This window comes from Leopardus geoffroyi, chromosome D3, assembly GCF_018350155.1.
Source record: "Leopardus geoffroyi isolate Oge1 chromosome D3, O.geoffroyi_Oge1_pat1.0, whole genome shotgun sequence".
In the NCBI taxonomy this organism is placed as follows: domain Eukaryota; kingdom Metazoa; phylum Chordata; class Mammalia; order Carnivora; family Felidae; genus Leopardus; species Leopardus geoffroyi.
In genome coordinates, this window is record NC_059339.1 from 22,550,035 (window position 1) to 22,576,712 (window position 26,678).

General features: G+C 47.6%; 2 protein-coding genes across 4 annotated transcripts in view; one reads left to right on the forward strand and one right to left on the reverse strand.

Annotated features, from left to right (window-relative positions):
* Positions 1–12,316, reverse strand: part of TCN2 (transcobalamin 2) — a 41,992-nt gene extending 29,676 nt beyond the window's left edge. Inside the window, exon 1 of one of the 2 annotated variants that reach the window (XM_045458329.1) lies at positions 12,229–12,316. The gene's annotated coding sequence lies outside the window, so the exon portion shown is untranslated. The remainder of the gene's footprint in view (positions 1–12,228) is intronic. The other variant, XM_045458330.1, reaches the window with a different exon arrangement.
* Positions 12,317–12,338: 22 nt separating this feature from the next.
* PES1 (pescadillo ribosomal biogenesis factor 1) lies at positions 12,339–26,395 on the forward strand. Of its 2 annotated transcripts, none has more exons than XM_045458326.1 (15): positions 12,339–12,667; positions 15,115–15,194; positions 15,959–16,112; positions 17,280–17,389; positions 19,717–19,888; positions 19,974–20,063; positions 22,657–22,773; positions 22,886–22,960; positions 23,184–23,270; positions 23,407–23,537; positions 23,914–24,039; positions 24,159–24,343; positions 24,799–24,965; positions 25,105–25,266; positions 25,894–26,395. In XM_045458326.1, exons 1-15 carry the CDS (start codon positions 12,644–12,646, stop codon positions 25,975–25,977), a joined length of 1,764 nt encoding a protein of 587 aa, XP_045314282.1. In that variant the 5' UTR covers positions 12,339–12,643; the 3' UTR covers positions 25,978–26,395. The 2 variants fall into 2 exon arrangements, with proteins under 2 accessions (XP_045314282.1, XP_045314284.1); XM_045458328.1 differs by having other exon boundaries at positions 12,539–12,667; positions 25,108–25,266.
* The last annotated feature ends 283 nt before the right edge of the window (positions 26,396–26,678 follow it).

Sequence of the window (26,678 nt, forward strand, 5' to 3'; positions counted from 1 at the left end):
AATTTCCTTACAACTTGCAGCCCATTAACAAATACTTGAGACAGGCAAAGTATGACATTCATCCGGGAACTGACAATTGTCTTTTAAAGTTAATGCCTTGCTAGAGGCAAAAAGCAACCTTAGCTTTAAGATAGCAAGACCTCCAGGATCCTGTTAAGTCTTCTTTAACATAGGGAAATTCTTTTGGAAACTTCCTTTCTCTGTGTCCCTCCTCAACTTAAAAGTGTATAACCAATCATTCCTCACAAATCCTGGGTGGCTCCTTGTACCCATGGGTCCTGTCCCCATGCTTTAGTAAAACCACCTTTTGAAAGAGCGGACCTTTTTGTTCTGTGTCCTCCATCTTGAGTGACTATATCCCCGACATGGCCCCCTTTCCGGGAAAACCACAGAAAGAAATTCCAGCTCAAACCTCAGACCACGCCTCCTCCCCTTGAGTAACTTCCCGCTCACCCGTTCAAACTTCCCGTTCAAACCACACCCGGCAACCTGCACAACGGGGCTCTGACCCTTCCCCAGCCAATCGGCTAAGGCCACGACCATTACCCCACCAACCGCCCCTAGATCCCTATAAAACCTTTGAGCTTTTGAAACTCCGGCATCTCACTGCTGCATCGGTGCAGGTAGGGGATTGAGCTCGAACTAGCTCGAATAAAGGCTCTTTGCTTTTGCATCGGACTCGGCTCCCTGGTGGTCTTTGGGGATCACGAATTCTGGGCATAACACTTTTGCACTGAAAATGTCTCAAGAATTCTTTCTTGACCATCTGCTCCCAGAGCCCACATCATATCACATCAGACAGATCTAAAGATTAAAAACCTCTTCCCTCACCCTCTTGCACTGTTGGTGGGAATGCAAACTGGCGGAGCCACTCTGGAAAACAATGTGGCGGTTCCTCAAAAAACTAAAAATAGAACTACCCTATGACCCAGTAATAGCACTGCTAGGAATTTACCCAAGGGATACAGGAGTGCGGATGCGTGGGGGCACATGTACCCCAATGTTTATAGCAGCACTTTCAACAATAGCCAAATTATGGAAAGAGCCTAAATGTCCATCAACTGACGAATGGATAAAGAAGATGTGGTTTATATACACAATGGAATACTACTTTGGCAATGAGAAAGAATGAAATCTGGCCATTTGCAGCAACGTGGATGAAACTGGAGGGTATTATGCTAAGTTAAGTAAGTCAGTCAGAGAAAGATACTGTATGTTTTCACTCATATGTGGATCTTGAGAAACTTAACAGAAGACCTTGTGTAAGGGTTAAATTGTAGTGTAGGGCTAACCTGTAGCCTTAAGAAATAACAGCTTTAACACTGTAGATTAAGAGATAACAACCTTGTCCTATCAATCAAGGGAACAAAAGTTCAAGCAAAATCAACTGGATTAGTGTTTGGATTGGGGCTGTTTCCACCCCCATCTGGGAACTATTTCTTTGTTCTGTTACCAGGTGATGATAAGATGATGTGGTCGGCTATAAAAACTCTGTACCCCGGCTGTTCGAGACCGCACTCTGGTCAAGAGTGTCGGTCCCAATCAGTTGGCCTTGCCTCTCATTGCAATAAACTTTGTTGTGACTGTCACTGGTGCCCATAGCATTGGGGGAGAGGAAGGGAAAAAAAAGTTACAGAAAGGGAGGGAGGCAAACCATAAGAGACTCTTGGATACTGAGAACAAACTGAGGTTGAGGGGGGTGGGGGAGTGGGGAAAGTGGGTGATGGGCATTGAGGAGGGCACTTGGGATGAGCACTGGGTATTGTATGGAAACCAATTTGACAGTAAATTATATTATAAAAAAAAAAAAGACAGCTTTTCAGGCACAGAGGTTAAAGCTTCTCTGTCTTATCCCTACTTTTAATAAAAAATAAAACAAAAAAAACTCTTCCCTTTATGGAACTAAAGTCTGCCTCACATTGTCCTGGAGTTACACAACACTTTCCATAAGACAGGAGGGAACTAAGCCTTACATGCCTGAATTGAGCCTGTCTACAGCTCTTCAGGCAGTGGAATGTGCATTCAGCAGTGGGTTCTTCAGCCAATTTACCTTGGGTGCAGTGACCTTGGGTAAGTCCTTTCACTTCCCTGAGACTCAGATACCTATAAATATCTGGTACTTATATGACCTCGATTTTGAGCTCTGCACCTAAATGTACAACTGCTTTCCTAGATACCTCCACTTGTGTCTTCTACTGACCCCTCAAGATCAATGTAAGCAAAACAAGGTCCCTCCTGTGAACAGGACCAACTGATACTAAGAATAAAGGCAAAAGAAATGTAGAAAAAACTAAATCTCCTTACAATTTGCAGTCCATTGACAAGTACTTGGGACAGGCAGAGTAACCTTCCTCCAGGAACTCAACTGCCTAGATGTTAATATTTCACTAGAGACAGAGGCAACCTTAGCTTGACATTAGCTGACCTCCAGGATCCTGTAAGTCTTCTTTAACACGAAAATCCCCTTGGAAACTTCCTTTATCTCTAACCACCCAAGATACAGGTTAGCAATCATCCTCCAAGCCCACTGATTACCTCTGAAGGGTCTCATGACTTAAGAGTTTACTAGACAGTAGTAAATGACCTTACTTAATAGCAGCTAGCCCCTCAAGGTGCTGGAAGCTTTGCTTCCGAATTCCTTAGAGGCTTACACTATCCCTAATTCCTAGTAACTAAAAAGTATATAATCAGTCACTCCTCACAATCCCAGTGCAGCTCTTTCTACCCATGGGTCCTGTCCCCATGCTTTAATAAAACAACATTTTTTGTACCAAAGACGTCTCAAGAATTCTTTACTGACCGTTCACTCCTGACCCCCATAATATCACATCACCAGCTACATGATTTATCAGGGGCAGTGTGAAATGAAAATGCAGGGTGCCTTGTTAAAAAGTTGTTAAGAATTTCAAGACAGTGGGACAACCGGGTGGCTCAATCGGTTGATTGTCCAACTCTTGATTTCAGCTCAGGTCATGATCCCAGGGTCGTGGGATCAAGCTCAGTGTCAGGCTCTGTGCTGAGCATGGAGCCTGCTTAAGAATTTCTCTCTCTTTCTCCCTCTGCCCTTCTCCCCCACTCGCATGCTCTCTCTCAAAAAGAGAGAGAGAGAATTTCAAGATAGCAATGGAGAGAGTACTGGATCAAGCACAGGGCCAGGAACAACTGCCCAGGTCACATGTCTCATACAGGTCTCACTCCCATCTTCCTTTTAGGAGCCAGCCACTACTGACCTCTCATGTCCATCATCTCCTTTTGTCCAGTCACACCCTCCAGGCCCCAGTCATAATGGACTTCTGCAATCTGTCATTCTTCAAATCACCCAAACTTTTGCCTCTGGCCTGGGCAGTCTCTTTCTCCTTCATCCTTGCTCCACTCCTATTGTCCTCAGATTCTTTGTGAAACACTCCTCAGTCTTCTGCTGTTAACATCACATGCCCCTGGTTTTCCTCACACTTCTCTCTGGCAAGTTTCTTCAAAGTCTTTGCCAGCTCACTTTGCCCTACCTGGTTTTTATTTCATTTTTCATTGTTTGTGAAATTGCTGGATCTTTATTTTAGCTTTAGTTTAAGGTCGATAATAGACTTCACATAGTTCAAAACAAGCATCAGCCAGTGTTTAACGTCTGTCTCTACCTCTAAAGGATGAACTCTGTGACCATGACTTTGGGCTAGGTCAGATTCACAAAAGCATCAAAGTTAAACTTTCAAGGCAATATCTAAATGGGAGTTTGGAGGCCTTAAAATTTTTATCTACTTCCCAAGACCACACTGATGTGGAGAAAAAAGGCAAAAGGAAAAAAAATTAAACTTCCTTATAATTTATAGCCCATTGACAAGTACATGGGACAGGCAGAGTGACCTTCCTCCAGGAACTCAACTGCCTTAATGTTTTGCTAGAGGCCAAAGGCAAACTTAGCTTGACATTAGTCCAACCTCCAGGATCCTATAGGTCTTTTTTAACATATAAAAATCCCTATGGAAACTTCCTTTATCTCTACCACTCCTCCCAAGATATATGTTAGCAATCATCCTCCAAGCATATGGCCCACTGATATATATCTGAAGTGTCTCATGACTAAGGGTTTACTAGACAGTAGTAAATGACTTTACTTAACAACAGCTAGCCCCTCAAGGTCCTGGAAACCTTGCTTCCAAACTCCTTAGAGACGTACACTATCCCTAACTGCCTCCCAACTTGAAAGTATGTAATCAGTCACTCCTCACAAACCCAGTGCAGCCCTTTCTGCCCATGAGTCCTGTCCCCATGCTTTAATAAAACCACCTTTTTGCACTGAAAATATCTCAAGAATTCTTTCTTGACCATTTGCTCCGAGACCCCAACATTTCACATCTTTCAGGGCCCAACATGGGGCCTGAGTCTTCTCATCTGGACTCTGAGGCTAGGTGCAAGATTCATGAGTATCTCCTCTTCTATTCCTTTACTTTCATTCCAGGAGCTTTTCAAGGAGTATGGTCTTATCGGAACACTTTCATGTCAATTGTTCAGGCTACAATGCTCTAGCCCCTGGCTGCTTTATGGGGAGGAATTAAAAGCCTGCCTTTTGACTCGAAGTTAGTACCATGGCCAGAATGATAATAAGACCCAGAAACTTGTTCCCCTCTCTTCATTCATGTCCTTATACAAAGGTGTCTGTCTTGGGCACAGGACAGCCACCTAAGTCACAAGGACAGCTGCAAATCTTGACTCCCATGTGAGGTTTCCTCCTAATTGGTTTAATGTGATCCCCTCCACATCTCTGGTTTAGCCACTTCTGGCCACAAGACCTCCACTCGGAGCCAGCCCAAACTAGTACCCAACTGAATTAAAACCCAACCAGGAACCATTTCTTAGGGAACGTGGCTTTAAAATATGTGTTAGAAAGTTTTTCAGACCATAATGGATTTCTACCTTTACGGTTTCCCATCAATGCTCCCTATTAACTACTTAAATTACAAAATTGGGTAATTTCCCCTTTTAAAACTTTTCTAGTGTTTTCCATGGGTTAAAAAGGGTAGGTTCTTTAAGGCATGGCATGGCATGGCATGGTGCAGTGTGTCACAGTATCTCGGCCCATACACCAGCACCCATTTGTAGTCTAGAATGCAATAGGGAAGCAGGGGACTGCTGGCATCCCTCCTACAGGTCAGGGCACTGATCACAGTGATTTCATTTCAGGGACACCTCAGGTCACTTTGACACCAGGAACTTCTGACATATCCTGCATGGGATGCCACCTGGGAGTTGGAGGTGATTTTTTGAGTAATGGACCTTCTCTACTTTTCCAGGATCTTCTTCAGTTCCCAAGGACTCTTCCTTTTAATGCACTGGAAACAATTCAGATTGCAAAATTTAAGAAAAGCCTGATCTTCTGTAACATTGGATGGCTTTCATACTCCTTAGGAGACGAGGAAAAATGGTTCATTAAAGGAACATTAAGCTTCAATAAATCAGTTAGATTTCTTCTGCAGGAAACAGAGTAAATGGATGGAATGTACTCTATGTCCAGCCCTGCATGGCCCCAAATCAGAACCCTGATCTAAGGGCATTTTGCAGAATGTGTTTGGCCACTAACCAGGCTGGTAAACTCCCTCCTGACAATGGATAACTATCTAAATAGGTTTCCTCCTAAACCCAGGTTGCTGGAGGAAACACAGACCATCCCTAACGAAGGGGATGTTGACCCTCTCTCACTGTTCCTCCTAGTAGATGTGGGGGCTTCTTCTTCATTCATTTCCTGGGTTAATGGCTATGATCATTGGAGCCAACTGTGCTTAGTCTACCTTGGGATGGGGACTTTAAAGAATATTCCCAAGCAGCTGCTGAAACTCCTTGTATCAGGGAAGTTTTCTATTTTCTCTGGCCTGACATAGACCGCCTACTTTTACTTGTTGGAAGAAAAAACATGGCATCTGCTCATCTGTCTGAGATGATAAGCTTTAGAACCAGAAGTCCTCTTTCTGGCCCTCAGGCAGCCCCTCACTTCTTCTGCCTCCCTCTCCCCCTCTTCCTGTTTCTGTACCACGTTGGGTGTAGTCTGCATCACTGGCTCCTGTACCATTCTGCATGCCTCTGGCACCATGGGCTCCTCCTCCTACCCTCACTGTCAAGAAGTGAAGAGCACCCCCTTGAAGTGGGTGAACTCCACCCACTTCAGATTTCCCCACTGGTGCCCCAGGTAAAATTGACATTGGGGAACAAATTGACTGACTTTTAAGGAGACCCAGGTGGAACATATTTTGTATTTAAACTAATTTAAGTTTGTTGGTTTAATTAAGATAGACATGTCTTTGGAGTTATCAGCATTAAATTTGAAACTTTTATTCTACCTTGGTTTACTGAAGGTCAAATTAGCTCATGTTACCTGTTGCAATTTGTCAGCAAAACAGTGACTTAAAATGGTTAATTTTGTCTGTCTCAATGTTTTCATGCGTAATTAAGATAGTCTTTGGCAACCTGAAACTTTAAAGTTTTGCTTGGGTGATAAATTGGATTGAATTCATTGGACATCTAGACCTTTTCCAAATAGGAGGGAGTGCTAAAGCACTGATTCCTGCAGGTAGGTTTGTGCTTTTGGCTTCTTATTGCAAAGAAACTAAGGATATTTGGGTCTGTTGGAAAATATGCTTTGTGCTTAAATGTATTCATAAATTTGCTATCTAAAGAATTCTGGCACAACAGACAGTTCACAATTGATTAGTACTTAGTTTTCACTGGAGACTAAGATTTCTAAGAGTTAAAATTCTGCTAAATGTAATTAAGACTGATAGATATAAGGGAAGCAACTCTGTATGTAGGGAAAGTAGGAGATGTATGAGAAAGATATAAGGAACAGGAATACATTTTTGTCGAAGGAAAAAGAAAGTAATTTTGTCCTAAAATGAGACTGGCTGTTTGGAGAGAAATGGATTGGGGCAAAATCTGAATACAAAAGCAACTTGTAGAAGGTTTGTGAAGGCAAATCTTTGGAAAGGAATTTTATGTGTGGTCAGGATGGACTAGATTGAAATGAATGGATTTAAAAAACAATTTTTTAAAATCTTTATTTACCTTTGAGAGAGAGAGAGAGAAAGAGAGAGCGTGCAAGAGGGGGAGGAACAGAGAGAGAGGGAGACACAGAATCCAAAGCAGGCTCCAGGCTGTCATCACAGAGCCCAACATGGGGCTCGAACCCACAAACCGTGAGATCATGACCTGAGCCAAAGTTGGACATCCAACGGACTGAGCCACCCAGGCTCCCATGAAATGAATGGATTTTAAAAGTACACTTGTATAAGACTGAAAATCTGCTTTCTCCTGTTAAAAAGACAAGGTTTTCTTGGATTGCTGATCTGCTCTTGGCAAGAAAATGTAAACAAAGTTGTTTTTTCTTTGGCTGCCCAGAAAAACCAGTTTCTATGTTTTGTTTTTATCAGGTCTTTGATGATTCCTAATCCTACTTAGGCTTGTGCTTTAAAACTTTCTGAGGTTTTTAAACAAACTTCCCCAAGATTTAAATCTTAAGCTCAGTCTCTGACTAATTAGGCTTGTTTATTTGGTATGTTATGTTCTGGTATAAGGTCAGCACTTGATATTCTGATTATTGAAGTGTTATGTGTCACAGAAATAACTGAATTTCCTTGTCAATTGCATTATAGTCCTTTTGTCATTTGTGAAACGTGTTTGATCTCCAAGGAGATTCATAAAAAGGTCTTTTGACAAATACAGGTATTTGGTATCTTTATGATCCTAAAACTGAAGTGGGGAATAATTTCCAGAACTAACTAAAAAGCTGCATTCAAACTGAACAAGAATTAGTAACATGGGACTAAATGAATTAAGGAAGAGGATTACAGTTGTTGTGACTCTTGTTTAAAACACTGCTGGTTCTCTAATGTTGGCTCCTCCTGATTAAGGAAACTTTCTCTTAAGATAACTATGACTTACAAAAATGTAATGAAAGTATTCATTTGTGAACAAATGGAAGCACTTTTTCTCCCTACCTGAACCCTCTGAAATTCAAAAAGTCTCAGTATTTTTCCCCCATGGCAATTATAATCCTTTGCATAAGTTCAGTAAGAAGCTGTTCTCCTTGTAACAAGACACCACTGGAAACACTGTTTTGTTGTTGTTCTTGTTGTTGTTGTTGTTCTTGTTGTTGTTGTTGTTTTTAAACCAAGGCTTTGACTGGAATGTCATATTTGAGAGAAACATGCATAGACTCAGATATGACCAGATGGCTTTAAGGAATTAAGGCTGGCTTTATGGAGTCAATAAAGCCCTTAGAAATGTTGGCCTGATACCTTGCTTATAGAGTTCCCAGCAGACTTACCAGGTAAGTAAAGAATGTCACTTCCTGGCAGGTACAGAAACCTCAGGATATTGTGGGGATCTTGAGAAGAGGAATTTGCCCAAATCTACAGCTCTTTCAAGTATGTCTGATGGCAAGTGTTCGGCTTGGCTATTGGCCTAGAGGGGCTACTAAAAGTTTAATCTAGATTCCTTATTAAAGCTCCAGCCAGGGGCGCCTGGGTGGCTCAGTTGGTTAAATGTCCGACTTCAGCTCAGGTCATGATCTCACAGTTCATGAGTTTGAGCCCCATGTTGGGCTCACTGCTGTCAGCACAGAGCCTTCTTTGGATCCTCTGTCCCTCTCTCTCTCTGCCCCTTCCCTGCTCATGCACGCACTGTCACTCTCTCTCAAAAATAAATATACTGTAAAAAATAGAAAATAAGAAAAGTTGATTAATAAAAAAAAGGAAAAAAAAAGAAAAAGAAAAAAAGTTCCAGCCAAACAGATTTTGAAAGATCTGTACGATCAATCACTATTCTTGCCGAACTTATGTAAACAATTAGGCCAAGTTGGTTAAAATTGGACTTGTTTTACAAACAAATTAGTCTTGATTTGGCTATCTCTGGAAATAAGGGTGAATTTAAAGAAAAATTATGTTTCAGGAACACACCTTTGCAGATGTTAAATTCTAGTTTTGATTGTCTTTGAATATTTGTTAGTTGTCTAAGGTAGACAACTTGAGGTAAACTTCCAAAAAATTGCCACAATAGCTCATGTATAGACAATCTTCATGTTTGTTATTCTGTGGGGATAATAACAGGACCCCAGGGGCATATGATTATTTGAATAGCCAGAAAATGGGAGGGATTCCTCAACAATTGTATAACTCAACTATCATCTTGACCAATTCTGTGTGGCTGGGATGAAAAAAATCACTTCTTAAAAGCTGTTATAGACTCTGGGTCTAAAATTCTCTCTTGTCTAGCAAGAGAGCAGAACACAGGATTAAAAGTGAGAGATGGCTAATGTCCTGGAAAAGACAAGAGCCCCAAATAAGGGTCCTTGCCCTCTATTTATTAAGATCAGAAGGCTTACAAACGTGATGGATGTGCACAAAGAGACAAAGAAACTAGGAACATTAACTTGGGGATGTGAGGGAAAAGGGGGTTTTGAAGATATATGGTGTTTGGGGTTTGGGTCAATATAAAACAAAATCCTGGCACCAGGCAGATGGGCAGATTGTTGTTAACAGCAGACAGGAGGCACCCTGTCTGTTTATCTTAGTAGGCCTAGAGGATAAGGCAGATAGGGGGAATAACCTGAGGGTTAACAAGACAACTTTTCTTTTGTTAACCATTTCCACTCTGGGCTGCTTCACCTGCAGTGCAGAGGTCTGTAGCTCAATTTACCAGTTTACCTAACTTCGTCCTTTCCTCCTGTGAAAGCAGCTTTTTGCTATAGTACTAAATTGGGGGATGCTTCCACCCTGAACACCTAATCTTGTTTACCTCATATACCTTTGTATTGGGTGCCTTTGTGCCCCTTCCTCTCTATTCTGGGGGCTCTGTACCTCCTCTATTTGGGGGTGCCTTTGCACCTCCCTATTCCTGGTTGCCAATCTTATTTACCCAAACTCGGGTGTAAGCATCCTATGGCTTTGTATTTCTTTATGCCTTGTTAACCTACTGGTGAAGCCCAGGGGATTCCTACATTTATTCCCCACAAAAAGCCAGAGTGCACCTCACTCCATGGGGTTAACTATGGACTTGTGGAGATAATGGATGGCCCCACTTTCCTTATGACTGTATTGGATATTGCACTTGGGGATGCCCATATCCCCAGACAAGTTTTCTCCTACTTGCCAGTGATTCCTCATAATTAGGATATTGTTAAAGTTAGACATCAAACAAAGAGGGTTTCTTGATGGTTTTATCCCTTAGCCATATTTGTCCCAGGAGTTGCCTCTAATGATATAAAATTGCAAGTAGAGGCTTCAGCCAAGCATACAACAGCCGCCTTTAACCAGACCCAACTCGTTGTCAACCACAAATTCAAAAGTTGGCCCTCTAAAACCGAATGACCCTTGATATCCTGACTGCATCCCAAGGAGGCCCAGAATTAGATGGCTGGCTCCTAATGAGACCCAATGTCTATGCAGCTCTAACCTGTGGTCATGGTTTCCCCCATGCTGGATAGATTGCTGTACTCTGGGTTTTGCCTGGATGCACAGATGCATTATTAAAACCATTACCAACCCAGCCAACCTTCCAAATTTAAAACAACCATGGACACATTCTGTGGCAACAAAAAATGTCACTGTGTTTCTAATTGGCATGAATACTCAAATGGTCACTTTATTATTTTTTAAGTTTATTTTAAGAGAGAGCAAGCACGTGCCCAGAAAAGGGGCAGAGAGAGGAAGAGAGAATTTCCTTTCAGTGCAGAGCCTGATGTGGGGCTCAGAGTCACAGTGAGATTGTGACCTGAGCTGAAATCAAGAGCCAGATGTTCAACCAGCTAAGCCACCCAGATGCCCCTCAAATGGGCACTTATAAACGATCCCTCTCTTTCCTTTAATGATTGGTTAAACTCCTAGACTGGAGATGATTTTTGTCAACTATCAAAGGACTCTTATTTGGGCTTCTTCTTCTTTTTGTTATTCTAATCATGTTTTGCTGTTTTCTCCCATACCACCCACCTGGTGACCAGACTCCTTCACTGCCATATCATCAAGTTGGCAGATGATCCCTTCCACTCAGGGAGATCCATATATGCAGTCTCCCTTAGATTCAGCTGTCTCTACTTTTCATAACTCCTATATATATGTCTCCAAGTGACCATAGGTAGGGACATCTCTACACCCCTATTCAGCAAGAAGTTACAGAAGATAAGACCTTCCAACCTCAGCAACCTTAAAGATTTTAGGGTCAAGATTATTCGGAGGGGCGGGCAATGATTTGGAGAACAAAGGCAAAAGAAAAAAAATTAAACTTCCTTATGACTTACAGCCTACTGACAAGTACTTGAGACAGGCAGAGTGACCATTCTCCAGGAACTCAACTGCCTCGATGTTAATACTTTGCTAGAGGCAAAAGGCAACCTTATCTTAACATTAGCCCAAAATCTCCAGGATCCTGTAAGTCTTCTTTAATATGTAAAAATCTCTATGGAAACTGCCTTTTTCTCTACCCTCTCCCCCAAGATATATGTTAGCAATCATCCTCCAAGCATATGTCCCACGATACACATCTGAAGGGTCTCATGACTAAGGGTTTACTAGACAGTAGTAAATGACCTTGTCTTAACAGCAGCTAGCCCCTCAAAGTCCTAGAAACCTTGCATCCAAATTCCTTAGAGACTTACACTATCCCTGCCTCCAACTTGAAAGTATATAATCAGTCACTCCTCACAAACCCAGTGCAGCTCTTTCTGCCCATGGGTCCTAGCCCGGTGCTTTAATAAAACCACCTATTTGCACCAGAGACATCTCAAGAATTCTTTCTTAACTGTTGGCTCCCAGATCCCAACATTTCACATCACACACCATCTGAAGGTGGTGTGAATATTTGTATAAACCTTGTAATTATCCTTTGAGGAACACATACGGAAGACATATGTACATTTAAAAAGCTCAAATGTGCTGAATGTACATTTAAAATACCACAAGTTCCATAACTCTACTTGGCCTTTTGTCATTTTTCAACCCACCGCTAAGGCTCGGTATATATGAGTGGCTTCTCAAGTCACTATACTTCTGTGAGGAAAAGTCTGCTTTTGATCTACTTTATCCCCACTAAGAGCCAAAGAACCAAAGGAAAAGCCACACAGGCCAGCGGGGAACAGAGTCCAGCTTCACTCAGCGCCCCTGGCGGTGGCTTTTCCTCCACGGAGGCCAAATTCCCAAGTTCCCACGACGCCTAGCAACCATTACCGGGACAACGCCACTGCCGCTCACGCACCTCAGAGTGTAGCCGTCCTTGGAATCCCAGAAGGTACTGCGCTGCAGCCGCAGGGCCTTCCGCCTCCCTCCATCCCAACATGCAACGGGGCTCATAAAGTCAAGCGATCGTCATCAGGATGTCTATAGAAACGCCTGAAAATCTGCGTTCGCTGAAACATTAAAACTGTCTAAAATAGGTCCACAGATGGAAAAGAACTCTAAAGAGAGGTCTCAGTGAATTTTTTTTCCAGGAAGTTCAGTAGTAAATTTCGAGGAGGAAAGTCAAATAATTCCCCAGACTCGCTCAGGCACCTCATTGGGCAGCCCGCGCAGACCCGCGGCGTAGGGGCCTCGGGACCCTAAGCTGGGCACGTTGCGGGAGGAAGTGGCGCCGTCTGCCCACGGGGCGCTAGTAGACCCTTCAACGTGGAGCCATGGGAGGCCTAGAGAAGAAGAAGGTAAGTGGGGCATATGACCGGGCGGGGTGGCGGGTGGTGGGAGGTGGGAGCGACGGAGCCAGGGGACTGCGCCTTTCCCAGCCTCAGCCCTTCATGCGTACAGAAACGGCTGGGATCAGCGCAATGAGAAACAGCCACGAGATGGGGTCCGAGAATGGGCGAGGACGGCTATTCGTCCGATGAAGTTCAGGAAAGAACCTTGGAGTAGGACTGTAAAACAAAGTTGGGGTTGCCAAGCACCCCAAATGCATCCCCGGTCGAAAGGGAACTGTTTACTGAAACAGTAATAAACATTATGAGAAGTTTATCGTTAGGTCAAGGTTATCATTTCCAAAACTTGTTATTCTCTCTTCTGTTAGACTTGCCCTTGACATTGAAGAGGGAAACGTAAACAAATGGATGTGGACACCCAACAAAACGATCACAGATTGTTAAATGTGATGTGAGATAAGGCTGGTGGATAGAAAAAGCTACTTACTTTAGTTGGTGTTGTCTTGGAAGGTCTCTCCTATTTAACATTTAAGCCGCAATCAGAAAGTTCAGAAGATCTCACATGGGTTCTGGGCCATGGGAGTGCTTAGCGAGCAAACCTGGCAGGGGAAACTCAGTGCCAAGACCCTTAGGTGGGAAAAGCTTTCTGTGCGCGAGGAATTAAGACATCAAGATGGCTTAGGGTATAGTAAACCAAGGGAAGGGAAGAATGGCATTTGGTGAGGTTGAGGTTAGACAGGGACCAGATGTATAAGGCCTGTGAGCCACAGTGAGGAGCTTGGATTTTATTCCAAGTGCAGTACAACTCAGCTAAAGGGAAAGTACCACAATACAGTTTTTCAAGGGTTTCTTCTTGCCGTATGGAGAATCACCTTAGTGGTATGAAAAGATGGGGGAAGGGATGAAGGTGAGGAAGATGTAGTTGTCTTGTGTTTTCTTCAGATTGAAAGTTTCTTTTGCCTGTTTATATTTAACCCAATACACTGTTGAACGACCAGTAAGTGCTAGTGTTTAGAATCACAAAGATTTAAGATAGAAAATTTTTCCTTGCAGCACAGGTGCAGATACGTAAACAAGTCACGATAGTTGTTAAAGCTGGGTTTCACAACCATTTTTGAGCCACATAATGCTTTGTTGTGGAAAGACCTGTCCTGTGCATTGTAGGATGTTTAGTATCATCCTGACTTCTTACACACTAGATGCCAGTGCCACTCAACAACCCAAAATGCCTAATTCCCTTCCCTCCATCTCACACACACCCAGGGAGTAAAATCATCCCAGTTGAGAACTATTTATCCACTTGCTATTTAAAAGGATAAGCATAATGACAGACATATATGTAATGGAAAACACTTTTAAACCCAACTTTCTGAGACAGTCTGAAGCTCATCTTTGTATCCCCAGTGGACAATGTCTGGAAAGAATAAATGAAGGTGTGTTTTATGATGGGAGATGATCATAAACCTCTTGAGGGGCTATAGGTTTATCTCTTTAGAGCTGGACCTGGCCGTCAGGTCCCTGCTGTTTTACTGCAGAGGATGATCTTGTTTGGAAAGGACACGCTTGGTACCTTGAACTGCTACTCTTTATCAGGAATACAGAGATATGAGCATGAGGCAGCATCTTGGCACTACAGACATCCACATGATTGCATCAGACAGTATGCTCCTTAGGTGCAGGTAGAGACCAGGCCTTTTTTGTCTTCCTTGCCCTCACAGCATCTTGCTTAATATTTGGAACATAGTAGAGATCCTCTTATTTTCTGTTAAGTGAATGAATGATGGAGGGGAGAGGTTTTTTGGCTTAGGGCATGCATTTTCAACCAGATATCACCCCCAAAGGAACAAAAATCAGTTGAAGGGATCTTAGATATTTCCATGGTTTGTGGCCCTCTAAAAGACCACATTAAACAGATCTTTGGTATGTCTGTAGTATTAACATTTCGTGGGGCTGTGAGAGGGGATGATTAAGGGGGAGGTCTAAAAAACCTTCTGGTGGTAAGGGTTGGTTATAGTGAAAAAGTTGAAAAAACCAGTTTAGGGGATTAGGCACTGAGGCTCAGGACTCAGACCTACGTTTGAATCCCAGCCCTTAAAAATCTGTGTGACCTGGACACAAGCCATGGTTGTTGTGAGGATTAAATAAAATAATTGCTGATCAAAGTAGCCAATACTTAGAGCCACTACTAAGTGCTTTTGGTGTAGCACCTGATCCATAGCAACCTCATGGTCCCCAGCATCATGCAGATGTGTGTGTCCTTTATGCTGAGTACTGCAAGGACAGTACAGGAGAACTTGTTCAGGTGGGTGGACTCCCTCCCTATAGCATTTCCTGTCCCAGAAGCCTATCAGCTGGTTATGCACAGTGATAGTTGCCCCTAGCATGAGGCATGCCCAGAGATCGATGCCATCACTGCAATCATTGCTAATGGTCACTTGGGTTTTTTTCTCCCCAAGTATGAACGAGGCTCTGCCACCAACTACATCACCCGAAACAAAGCCCGGAAGAAGCTGCAGCTGAGCCTGGCCGACTTCAGGTGAGGTTGGAGAGGAGTGGCATAAGGGGGCCACGGGGGTTCCTGAGCAATGAATCATGTTCAGTAATGGTGAAAACTCAGCCACATCCCTATCTTCCCTGTGCCACCACAAACTCTGTCCAGAATTCTGACATTTCTCATTCTCTTCTTCATCTGGCTTTGCTGTAAGTGAGCTGTGCTTTGCCAGGTGTGGTCTCTAGGGAAGCTGGAGAATGGGTCATGCCACCCTTAATCATCAGAATGGGTCCACTGGTACAAGGCATTGCTACTCTCTGGCTGGGTCTTTGTCACCCATTCCCTCCGTTCTGGCAGAAGAGACCCCTGATCCTGCAGCTAGGGGTTCTCAACTCCTCATAGAGTCAAATCATATCTTTCCACAGCCTGTGGGCCCTGCCACATGGCCCACTTATAGTCACACAGCACTTTTCGCTCCTACAGCCTCTGTCCTTCCTAGGATGCCTTTCCCTCTACCTTTTATATGGTTGAAGTATGAGTTTCTCAGCAAGGCCTTTCCTGACTCCCTTTGTGAAAAAAGGATACCTGCCATCTGGCCCCTGTTAGCATTCTGATTGTTTCCTTTCTGGTGCTTTTGACAGTCTACATTAGGTGGTTTGGGAGGAACTTGGGATTGTCAGATCCTGCACTAGGATGTGAATTCTCTAAGGGCAAGGCCCCCATTTTCATCGTTCACTGCTGTTTTGCTCACCTGATGTGGCCAGTGCTTAGTACATTTACCTACAGAAGGAATAATTTTTATCTTCCAGGCGGCTGTGCATCCTGAAGGGCATTTATCCCCATGAACCCAAACATAAGAAGAAGGTTAACAAGGGCTCCACAGCAGCCCGAACTTTTTACCTTCTCAAAGACATCAAGTTCCTCCTCCACGAACCTATTGTCAACAAGTTCCGGGAGTACAAGGTAAGGCCTAGGCTCTAGTGTCTGGATGGGGTCCATCGCTGCTCTGTGACCCACCACCCGTGACCTTGGGCAGATTGTTTAACCTCTCTGAGCAAGCCTATGGAAGGGTGAAGTAATTCTACCTCAAAGGAATGTCTTGAGGATTAACCAAATGAGATCACATGTGTGGAAATCATTTGCACAGAACCTGGCAAATGATTAATGCTTTACCTGTTGTACCTTTCCCCTGGGTCTTTTGGAAGAATAAATTTATTGCCTTTGAAGCAAAGGTGGTACTATTTGAGGGGCTTTTTTGTGTATTCTTTGCCCAAAGAAACTGCTGCTTTTCGAATTCGTTCTGGAATTGCTCCCAGGAGACCAAGCTTTTTATTCCACGAATAGAAACTATTAAATGCTTAAATACCACAGGGAAAGTAGAACCCTCATAGACCAAATGCAGGTAATTGAGAGTAGACTACTGTTACTGAAGCCTTCACTGAGCTGCAGGGCCAGGCTGAGGCCCTGTGCTAGGAAGAGTGAGGCGCCGCCTGGTGGCCACAGGAGACTGGCCAGCGCCTGCTGCTGGCCCTCTTGTGGAAAATGGCTGTCTTGGAGCTGCTGTTCACGACACTAGCAGAGGCAGCTTTAGAGCCTTTGAAGAGCACCAAGGGCAGGCCTGACCAAAAGTACTTATAGGGAAGAAATCAGTTGGCTTGGAGGACCTTCTGGGCCCATGCCTGGCCTCAGCTGCATTTTCCTGTGTGACCTAGCCCCCTATGTGGGTCCGTGGCTTGCTTCATGCCCGTGCAGACTGGTGCTGAGAATGAAGGCCAGCCTTCCTGGCCCTGAGCTGCTTTGCTGGTGAGTCACTTGGCCTCAGTTGGAAAATAGAGCTGAAAACATGTTTTCATGTAAATGTGAGAAGTCAGCCTTCTAAGTGGTTATCTCTGGTCATCCATCATGGGTGCAGCAAGCTGGCTCTGATTATCAGTGTGGGTCAGTTTTGATGTTTTTTGGAGTTTGCTGTTTTATACATCCTGGGCTTGAGGGGGTCAGATGGCACAATCAGACAGCTGTGGTCAGCTTCAGAAGGCCTTGAGAGTCCTCCTGCCCCATGCATCCCTCTTCGATGAAAGAGGGGTCTCCAGGAGTCTTTGGTCCCAGCATCAGTGATCTTCTCTCACCCAGGTGTTCGTCCGGAAGCTCCGGAAGGCCTATGGGAAGAGTGAGTGGAACACGGTAGAGCGTCTGAAGGACAACAAACCAAACTACAAACTTGATCACATTGTCAAGGAGCGGTGAGTTGAGGGCTCAGTCCAAGCACTGGGATTAAGACGAGGACCCTGCTTATGTTGCTGGCATCCTTTTGGAGGAAGCCGACCAAAAAAAAAAAAAAACCAAACAAACAAATTGCTATAATGATTGCAAGTCACAGCAAGAGCCATGTGGGATGCTAACAGTGTAAAGGGATCTGGGGGACGTATGTTAGTTACAGGTTTGTCAGATAAGTCTTTGGGGGCAGACGTTTCAGCCAGCCAAAGGAAGCCTGGTCAAAGCAGAGGAAACAGCAGGTGTATAGGCCCTGTGGTGATTGAGAGCCAGAGTTCTGGGAGTGCACACCAGGCACATGGTCACACCTGGCAGACATGGCTGGCTGCCTCTGATCTTAAGTGTTTTTTGCCCAGCCTACTCAGCAGTCCCACTCATCCATTGGCAAAGTCAGTGGTTCTTAACCAAGCAGTTTTGGCCCCTAGGAGACATTTGGCAATGTCTGGAGGCACTTGTGGTTCTTGTGACTTGGGCTTGGGGGGCAGGGGAGGAGTCTTACTGGTGTTTAATGGGTAAAGGTCAGGGATGCTCCTAAACAGTCCCCACCACACAGAACAACCTGGCCCAAATTGTCAGTAGTGGTAAGGTTCTGAAATTCTGGGCTAGTGAATGTCTGCTTTCTCTTGGGGGCTGATGGCCTGGGAACACTTAGTTCCAGGCCGGATGGACTTGGCTCATTGAGTCAGGCCAGCCATGGGCTAGCATGGGAAGAGCCCTGGCTTAGGAGCCCAACATGTGTCCTCACCATAGCTCTGCAGCCTGGGTGGCCTGAGAACAGTTCCTGCTCTGAGCAAGTTTTCTCAGAGAGAGACGATAGCTCCTGTCCTGCCTGTGACACACAGCTGTTGTGTGGAGCAAATGTAAAATTACACACACAAAAAATCAAGTGTCTGGATTCATGCCCACACCAGGTGGCTGTGTGGTTGTGGTGTTCCAAGTGTGTGTCACCCCCATTTCCTTAGCCATCCATTTAAAAAAAAAAAGCAGGCGGCTCAGGTGCTATTTCTACAAAGGCCCTGGATTGGTGGGTTTGTCAATGAGGTGTAGAGAGGAAAACTTTGAGGCACCAGAGGGAGCCAGTTGAGGTTCCCACCTCCACACAAGAAAACCAGATGCCTCTCTTCCTGTTGTCTTTGGAGAGGCCCCTGCAGCCTTTCTTCCATCTTGGTATGGTTCGAAGACTGGCAGGTTCCTCCTGAGGCATTGCAAGGAGTGTTGCCCTGGAAGGACTATGGCCACCTCTGGTCTCGTGGCTTTCAGAGTTCCTTTTTGAAGCAGCAGAACCCTTTCTTCAAAAGAAAACTTCCTGGAAGGCAGTTAGGGTGCCAGAGACCCTGACAACCACTCTGGCTGGGGGAGGGAGACCTGAGGCCCTGTCTGTCCACTTGTCCCCAAGTGTTTCCAGGGAGCTGCAGGAGCCCAGTTTTAAACCAATAGTCTGTTCCAACAATGTCATTTTCCAAATGATATCACTAGGGTTGTGTGAGGCAAAGTGACCCATTCTGGGTCACAGCTGGGACGAATCCAGGTGTCCTTACATGTACTCCAGTGTCCTCTCCATGACCCAGGCCCCCATCCCTCAGCAGGGCAGATGTGCAGTAGTGGATCCTCCACCGCCATGGATGGCTCATTCTCATCAGCTTCCTAATTTACCACAGGATTCCTGGAAGCACTTTCTTGCTCTGACTTTTCCTGCCCCAGGACTGAAAAAATTCCAGCATTTTTATCATCTGGTTCTGATTGGTTCTGCAAACTTAGAGGTCTGGGTGGTGAGGCACAAGACATAACCCACTCTGGTGACCTGTGGCTGGGCCAAGCTGTAAGTGCTGCTGAGTGTGGGCAGGCCCCACCCTCCCCCTTGGTCCACTAGGTCAGCATCACATTTTTCTGCTTTCTGTTTTGGACATCCAGATATATTTGCTTTGAACTGCAGTTTCCACCTTGAAAAAGAGTTAGCGAGCCACTGACTCGGTCTACCCTCTTTGGCCACAAATAGAAATGGGTCCAGGCGGAGACTGGTGAGCAGTGGGTGTCTTCAGAACCTCCATTGGGATTTCTCTGATCCTCAGAGCTAAGTGGGCATTTCCTCATTCCATGGTTCCTCCCAAGGCTATAGGGAAGCTGGCACTGCCAGGCCCCTGGGCTTTGCCCAACTTTGTGGTCAGGAGATGAGAGTGGCAAAGCCTGATTGGGAATGGGGCCTCTGGGGTGACTAACAGGGTGGGCAAGGGATTCAGGGTCCCCCTTGAAACCCAGACTGACCAAGCCTCTGGGCACTGTCCTCTTGGTCCTGCAGGTACCCCACATTCATAGACGCTCTACGGGACCTGGACGATGCCCTCTCCATGTGCTTTCTCTTCTCCACCTTCCCACGGACTGGCAAGTGCCACGTGCAGACCATTCATCTGTGCCGCCGGCTCACTGTGGAGTTTATGCACTATGTCATTGCTGCCCGTGCCCTGCGCAAGGTAAGCCCAGGGCCTCCTGGGGAAGGGGGGACCGCCCAGCTCCCTCCTTTGCCTGCCCTTTTCACCACACTGTCTCTCCCCATAGGTCTTCCTGTCCATCAAAGGCATTTACTACCAGGCTGAAGTGCTGGGGCAGCCCATCGTGTGGATCACCCCGTATGCCTTCTCCCATGACGTGAGTATGCTCATGGGGAAGGCAGGGGCCTGTGCCGGGCCATTGCTCCTTCTCTGGCTCCTACACAGAGATGAGGACTTGGGCAGAGTGGGGGATTTTGTTGTCCTGCATAGTCCAGCATGTGCTGGGTTCCTGCGTGTGGCCGGGGCTAGGATGTGGGGTGAGGAGTGTACTGCACAGCATCATAGTAAGAACTGGAGTCAGCCTGTCTCCAGCATCCTCCAGCTGGGTGACCTTGGACATGTTCCTGCACCTCTCTGTGCCTCAGTTGATGTGCTTCCACTTTCTAAGCCTTGTCTTGAGGATTTAAGAAAAAATAAAATCTGCCAAGTGCCTGCCACTTGCCACCTGCCAAGTGCCTGGTGCCTGGCCCTTTGGGGTTGCTGAGTGAACAGTGAGCAACTGCCAAGGCTTGGATGAGCCTAACCCTACCCTCAGACCCATGGTGTCATCATCTCACTCTGCCGCTAGTGGCTGCCAGACCTTGGCCAGGCTGCTTTGCGTAACTCCTCAGCTTCCCCTGACCGCTACCCAGGGCTGGGGGGACTGGGAGAGATGGAGGAGGATGAGCACATGAGAAGGTTTTAGCACATGGTACTACTTATTTATTTTGGTTTAAACTGGAAATTTTTGGCAGGGATCCACAGAGAGAAATCCTGGTTTTGCCTCCTCGTGGGACAGCATTAGCCTCTATTCCCCTCCACAGTCTCGGCCAGGCTGTCCCTCTGCCTGACTTGTCATCTTGTGGGCCTGCATTTGACCCAGTTTCCTGCCTGTGCCTTGAGCAGCAAATGCACCAGCCTGGCTGGACAGTGTGTTCACCCGCCAAGTTATCGGGTGCTCCAGGTTGAGCTGGGGGTCTGGGCCCCTCCCCTTTTCTCTGGGTTGGCAGGGGTCCGAGGCCAGAACCCACTCTGACCACAGGGCAGTGGAGGTGTTTGGGGGTAGGCTGCAGTCTGTGGGTAAGAGGTAACTTGGTCCTCAGCAATCCCCTCTTCCCACTCTTCAAGGCACTTGTGTGCCAAAGCCTTTGGCCCTTCCCTCTTCCTTGTTCCTTCCCTTCTGTCCTCCTCCTTCCTTCCTGTCTTCCTGCCATGCTTCCTTCCTCTCTGGCCCTCTCTCTCCTTCCTTCTCTCTGATGTCCCACCCCCGTGCTGCTCAGACTGGTCTTTGTATGTCCTCTGGGTAGTGAATAGGGCCCTGTGGAGGCCAGCCTCCACACAGCTGACCCTGGGGGAAGGGAACAGACTGCCCATTCCTCCTTCCTCCCTGCCAGCTTACTGCTACTTCCTCTCAGCAGGAGAATGGGGGACCAGTCCTGGGTCATAGCTAAGGCCCTTGTGTCCTCTTTCCCTGAGCAGCCAGTGCTGGGCTCTTCAAAGTACGACCCAGGCAGGCAGTAGGGTAGGAGGGGGGGGTTGGAGGGACCCTGCTCAGCACTATGCGGTTCAGAATGGAGTTGTCCTCAGATGCTCTTGGAAAGATGGAGGTGTGAGTAGGGGGACAGGTGGGGTACCTCTTGGTCCCTGCATCCTCACACTCACACTGCCCAGTGGCAAGATACAGAAACAGTTCAAAGTCACAGGCATGGCCAGCATAAAAAGGGACGTTGTGATCGCTACTAACTTTGACGTTGCTCGGTATATCCTGCCATGCCATCCAGGTCCCGGAGGTCAGCAGAGCTGGGCTAGCCTCCCGGGTTGTTGGGAGCAGTGCTGCTCAAGAGACGAGGCTGTTTTTCTGGCTTTCAGATCCTTTCCGTATTTTGCTTTATCAACTCCTCAAGGGCAAAGATGAGTCCTTTGATGTTCCCTACTTGCTGGGTTGGCTGCTCTTGAGGGTAGCTGTGTGCCTTTGCCCCAAGCAAGCAGCTTTTCTCCCACCATTTCTCCAGAGCTTCCTGGGGCTGAGCCAGGCAGCTGTTCCACCCTATCTTGGATCCTTAAGTTGTACCTTTGTCTCTGGCTTGGGGCTGGGGCTGAGTTGCTGAATTGAGTCTCCATCCCTCCTGCCAAGGCTTGAGGATGCTGAGTTCTGTCCACCCAGGGTGACAGACTGCTTGCTGCAGGGCCGCCTCTCCCAGCTGGACTGGTGATGGGGTGGGGCTCTGGGAGGCTAGCAGCCTAGGCCTGGAGAAGACATTTAATGAAGATTATGGGTTGACTGATGCATAGGAATGAGCTGTGACCAGACTGGCCCTGGAAGGCCACCTCTGTGACCGAAGTCTGGTCTGAGCTGGGATTTATAGGATGATTGGGGAGCTTGGGCAGGGGCAGGGGAGCTCCATCCAGTCCTGGGAGCAGCATGACAGAACTTTCCCTTTTCTCCTTTTCATCTCCCCCTTTCTGGCTCAGGGATTTGGACTGACCTCAGGATGCCCCTAACCTTTGGGACCCCTGTCCAGAGCCTCAGCCAAAATGCTCCCGGGTAGGACATGCCACATGGCTCCTTCTCATGGAACAGAGCTCTGAAGGCAGAGCTACCATGGTAGAGCTTCAGGCAGGCTGGAGTCCCCTGCCCCATGTGGGTTGTCCGTGCTGTCTTTCCCCTGTACCTGCACCTGCACTGCCAACGGGTCTTGTGTGCCCCCCAGCACCCAACAGATGTTGACTACAGGGTCATGGCCACCTTCACCGAGTTCTACACCACCCTACTGGGCTTCGTCAACTTCCGCCTCTACCAGTCGATCAACCTGCACTACCCGCCCAAGGTAGGGTCCCAGCCTGGGTCTTTCTCAGTGTGCAGGGGCTGTGGCCCTTCTCCCCGCATGGATGTAGGGGGCTGTGGCATCTTCTCCCTCTGATCTTCCCCCTGCCTTGCAGCTGGAGGGTCAGGCCCATGCAGAGGTGAAGGCCAGTGAGGACACCTATGCCTTGGACTCTGAGAGCTCTATGGAGGTGAGAGAAGCTTCCAGAGCACTGGCCCTGCATCCCCTCAGAAGGGTGGGTCCTGGCCTGGGGGTGGGACTGTGCATGGCTAGATGAGTGGGCTCGGGGCTTGCCCTTGCAACGCAAGCCCACTGATGTCCCAGAACTGTTGCTGCTCCACCTTCTCCACCCTGACCGTGCACCCAGACAAGACCTCCCACCTGCAAGCAACAGCCCTGCTTCTTTCCTATAGAAACTGGCGGCCCTCGGTGCCAGTCTGGCCCGCATGGTAGTGCCTGTGGAGGAGGAGGCCGAGGTGGACGAGTTTCCTGCTGATGGGGTGAGGACTGCGTGCTGGGGTAGTGGCGGGCGTTGGGACTGAGGGACCTAGATGGAAGCTGAGGACCATCTCCGCCCTCTGCCCTCCGGTGCGGGTATGGGCAAGTTTGATGGTGCCATGGCCCCTTTTGTGGCAGGAGATGACGGCACAGGAGGAGGACCACAGGAAGGAGCTGGAGGCGCAGGAAAAGCACAAGAAGCTCTTTGAGGGCCTGAAGTTCTTCCTGAACCGTGAGGTGCCCCGCGAGGCCCTGGCTTTTGTCATCAGGTGGGAAGCTGATGGCATTGGCTCTGCCACACTCTGGGCTGCGTCCTGCCCCAGATGCCTGACAGTAATATCAGGGTGGTGTCAGCATCCACCCCTCAGGGCGCTTGTGCAGATTCACCTGTGTGGGCTTGGAGAGTGCTTGGCTCGCTCTGGAGTATGTGGCAGGCACTTGTCAGAGGGCAGCTGGCACCACTTTCTCACCAGCTTAGGGCAGGCCTCCACTGGGCTGGCACTGGATATGTTAGCCTGACGACAGGGCTGATCCTGGTGTGGGGTGGGGACAGGAGTGTCCCGGGAGGGTGAGCTTGTGGGCCAGTGGGTCCCAGGACAGCCACTTCATACTGAATACTCTTGTGGGCTCTTCCTGTGCCTGTAGGAGTTTTGGGGGGGATGTGTCCTGGGACAAGTCTCTGTGCATTGGGGCCACATATGATGTCACAGACTCCTGCATCACCCACCAGATTGTGGACCGGCCTGGGCAGCAGACACCTGTTATTGGCAGGTAAGCCCCCAAGGCTCTCATCTTCCTCCTCTTGTTTGGGTTTCTGGGTGTAGAGGTCTGTCTCAAGCGCAGGTGCAGTGGGGCTTCAGGTTGCTTCCATGACCTGTCTCCACCACCAGGTATTATGTGCAGCCCCAGTGGGTGTTTGACTGTGTAAATGCCCGGCTCCTCCTCCCCGTGGCAGACTACTTCCCTGGAGTGCAGTTGCCTCCACACCTCTCACCCTTCGTATCAGAGAAGGAAGGAGATTACATCCCTCCTGAGAAGCTGAAGCTGCTGGCCCTGCAGCGGGGAGAGCACCCAGGTGAGTGGGCCAGGCGATGGGGTGGATGGGTGCCTCCAGGCTGGTTTTGGCCTCGGCCCCACCTGGTTGTTTCCCTTCTTGGCTACAAAGATAGCAAACTCCTGAGAGTGGGCAGCAGGGGCACAAAGCCCTTTAAGCCTACCTTTGGAGTAAGGCTTAGGAGAAGGCAACGTTTGTATTCTATGATCACCTGTTGATGTTGAGAGTAACTGAGCACGAGTGGTCTGGAAGTTGTCATCAGTATTTATATAGGAGGTGGCAGAGCTCAGGAGGAGGCGCCTTGAGTTTCCTCTGAAGGTGTTGGGGGCTGTGGGGAGAGGTGCCGGAAGGAGCTGTGGTTGGGGCAGCCCTGCACCGTCTCTGGAATGTCTTCGTGGCTGAGGAATGTGGTGCCTGGCCCCAGTTCTCACCCTGCAAGGAGAAGAGCAGGCTCAGAAGTCGTTGGTTATTTACAGGAAGTATGGATGAATCTGAAGAGAAGGATGAAGAGGAAGACAATGATAGTGATGGTGATGAAGGGGGAGAAAACGAAGAGGAGGAGGAAGAAGATGTGGAGGCCGGTTCAGAAAAGGAAGAAGAGGCCCGACTGACAGCCCTGGAGGAGGAGAGGATGGAGGGGAAGGTACTGGGAAGCTGACTGGGGGTGCAGTCTGGAAAGCAGCTCCACTGGCCATCTTTGGTACCAGCCCTGGGCCAGAAGGGCAAGAGCCAGGGGACTGGTGGGGGTGGGGCATCCACAAGTGTTGACCCTGTGTCCCCAGAAGCCCAGAGTGATGGCAGGCACTGTGAAGCTGGAGGACAAGCAGCGGCTGGCCCAGGAGGAGGAAAATGAAGCCAAGCGCCTGGCCATCATGATGATGAAGAAGCGGGAGAAGTATCTTTATAACAAGATCATGTTTGGCAAGAGGCGCAAAATCCGAGAGGTGAGTCCCTGCCATCTGCCTGAGACTCCAGGTATGGCCACCAGATGTGGCTGCACATGTGAACTCTGGGGCCAGCTTGCTCTCCTCTGTGCTGATTCCATCCCTTTTGTAGCTTATACAAGTGGCCTGTTACCTGCTGATTAGGATTGGATTGTTTTTCATTTTGAGGCATTCTTAGAAAATATCCTTGAGCACATCCCTTTGAAGTCTCTGCAGGGTAAATTCTTAGGCATGTCATTGCCAGGTTGAGAGGCCTATGTGTGTTTTGTAGTAGGTATTGCCAAATGTTCCCCAGGGGAAAAGACTACTGTTCCAGGTTGACACCTCCCCAGCAGCCTGGTGAAGGTTTGATTGGCACTCAGCTTTCCCAAGGAGAAGGGTAAATGGGGCAGTTGCCTCTGGCTCTAGGAACGTGGGATCCTACTAACTTGCTGTGGGCCCATAACATAATAGAGTCATAAAGGCAAAGGTAAAGGCATGTTTAATGACTTGAGGTGGTTCAAATAATTGTTTTTTCTCCTGGTAATTTGCTTTTTTAGTTTCTGTGGAAGCTCTGCTTTTAAGGGATGGCCTTGAGTAGGAGAAGTACCCTACAATCATAGCTTGATCCCCCTTTCCTCCTCACAGGCCACCAAATTGGCAGCGAAGCGGAAAGCCCACGACGACGCTGTGAGGTCTCAGAAGAAAGCCAAGAAGGCCAGGCCCGTGTGAGTGGTGGCAGCCTCTTGATGGGCGAGGCCCGCTCCTGGCAGCTGGACTTGGCACAGGCAGGCCAGAGGACCCAGGCTTGGTGGCAGACCAGAGTCTCTTCTCTTTTCATCCCCTTCCTCCCCCTGCCAGCCCTGGCTTCCTCTCAAGCTCTCTGGCTGGATCCCCAGCCTCCCTTGGATGGAGCTCCCTGCTGGTGGCTGGGCAGAGGAGAGACCTTTGTGCCCAGCCCAACTTGATGCTCCCAGGAATCCGTGACATGGGGGGCAGGACCAGCCCCTCACCAGTTGCTCCCTGTTCTCTGGTTTTCTGCAGCGCACCCCTCCCTCCAAGGTTGGACTGGTGATTTTCCTGCTGCTGTGATGGGGTGAGGGTGAGGAAGCATTTGTTATTAAACAGCTGGAGTTTTGGAACGATTGAATTCTGTGTCCCATTAGCCTTCTTGGGGTTGGAGAAGGGACACCTAGTGACGTGGAGTCTACCCTTTGTTCACATTCCAGCCCAGGTACTTTTCCCCTATAAACGTTGCTTCCTTGTGTGTAAATTAGGGGTAGAAATTCTGGAGCCTCTCTGGGGAGCCAGGAGTGCTGTAGGTGAGGAAGGTTCAGTGATAATGTTATGCAGACTTAGTATCAAGGTCTAGAAAGTAAGGTACTCTATAAATACCAACTGTGATTGTCATAGCTTTCTACTGGAGTAAGACC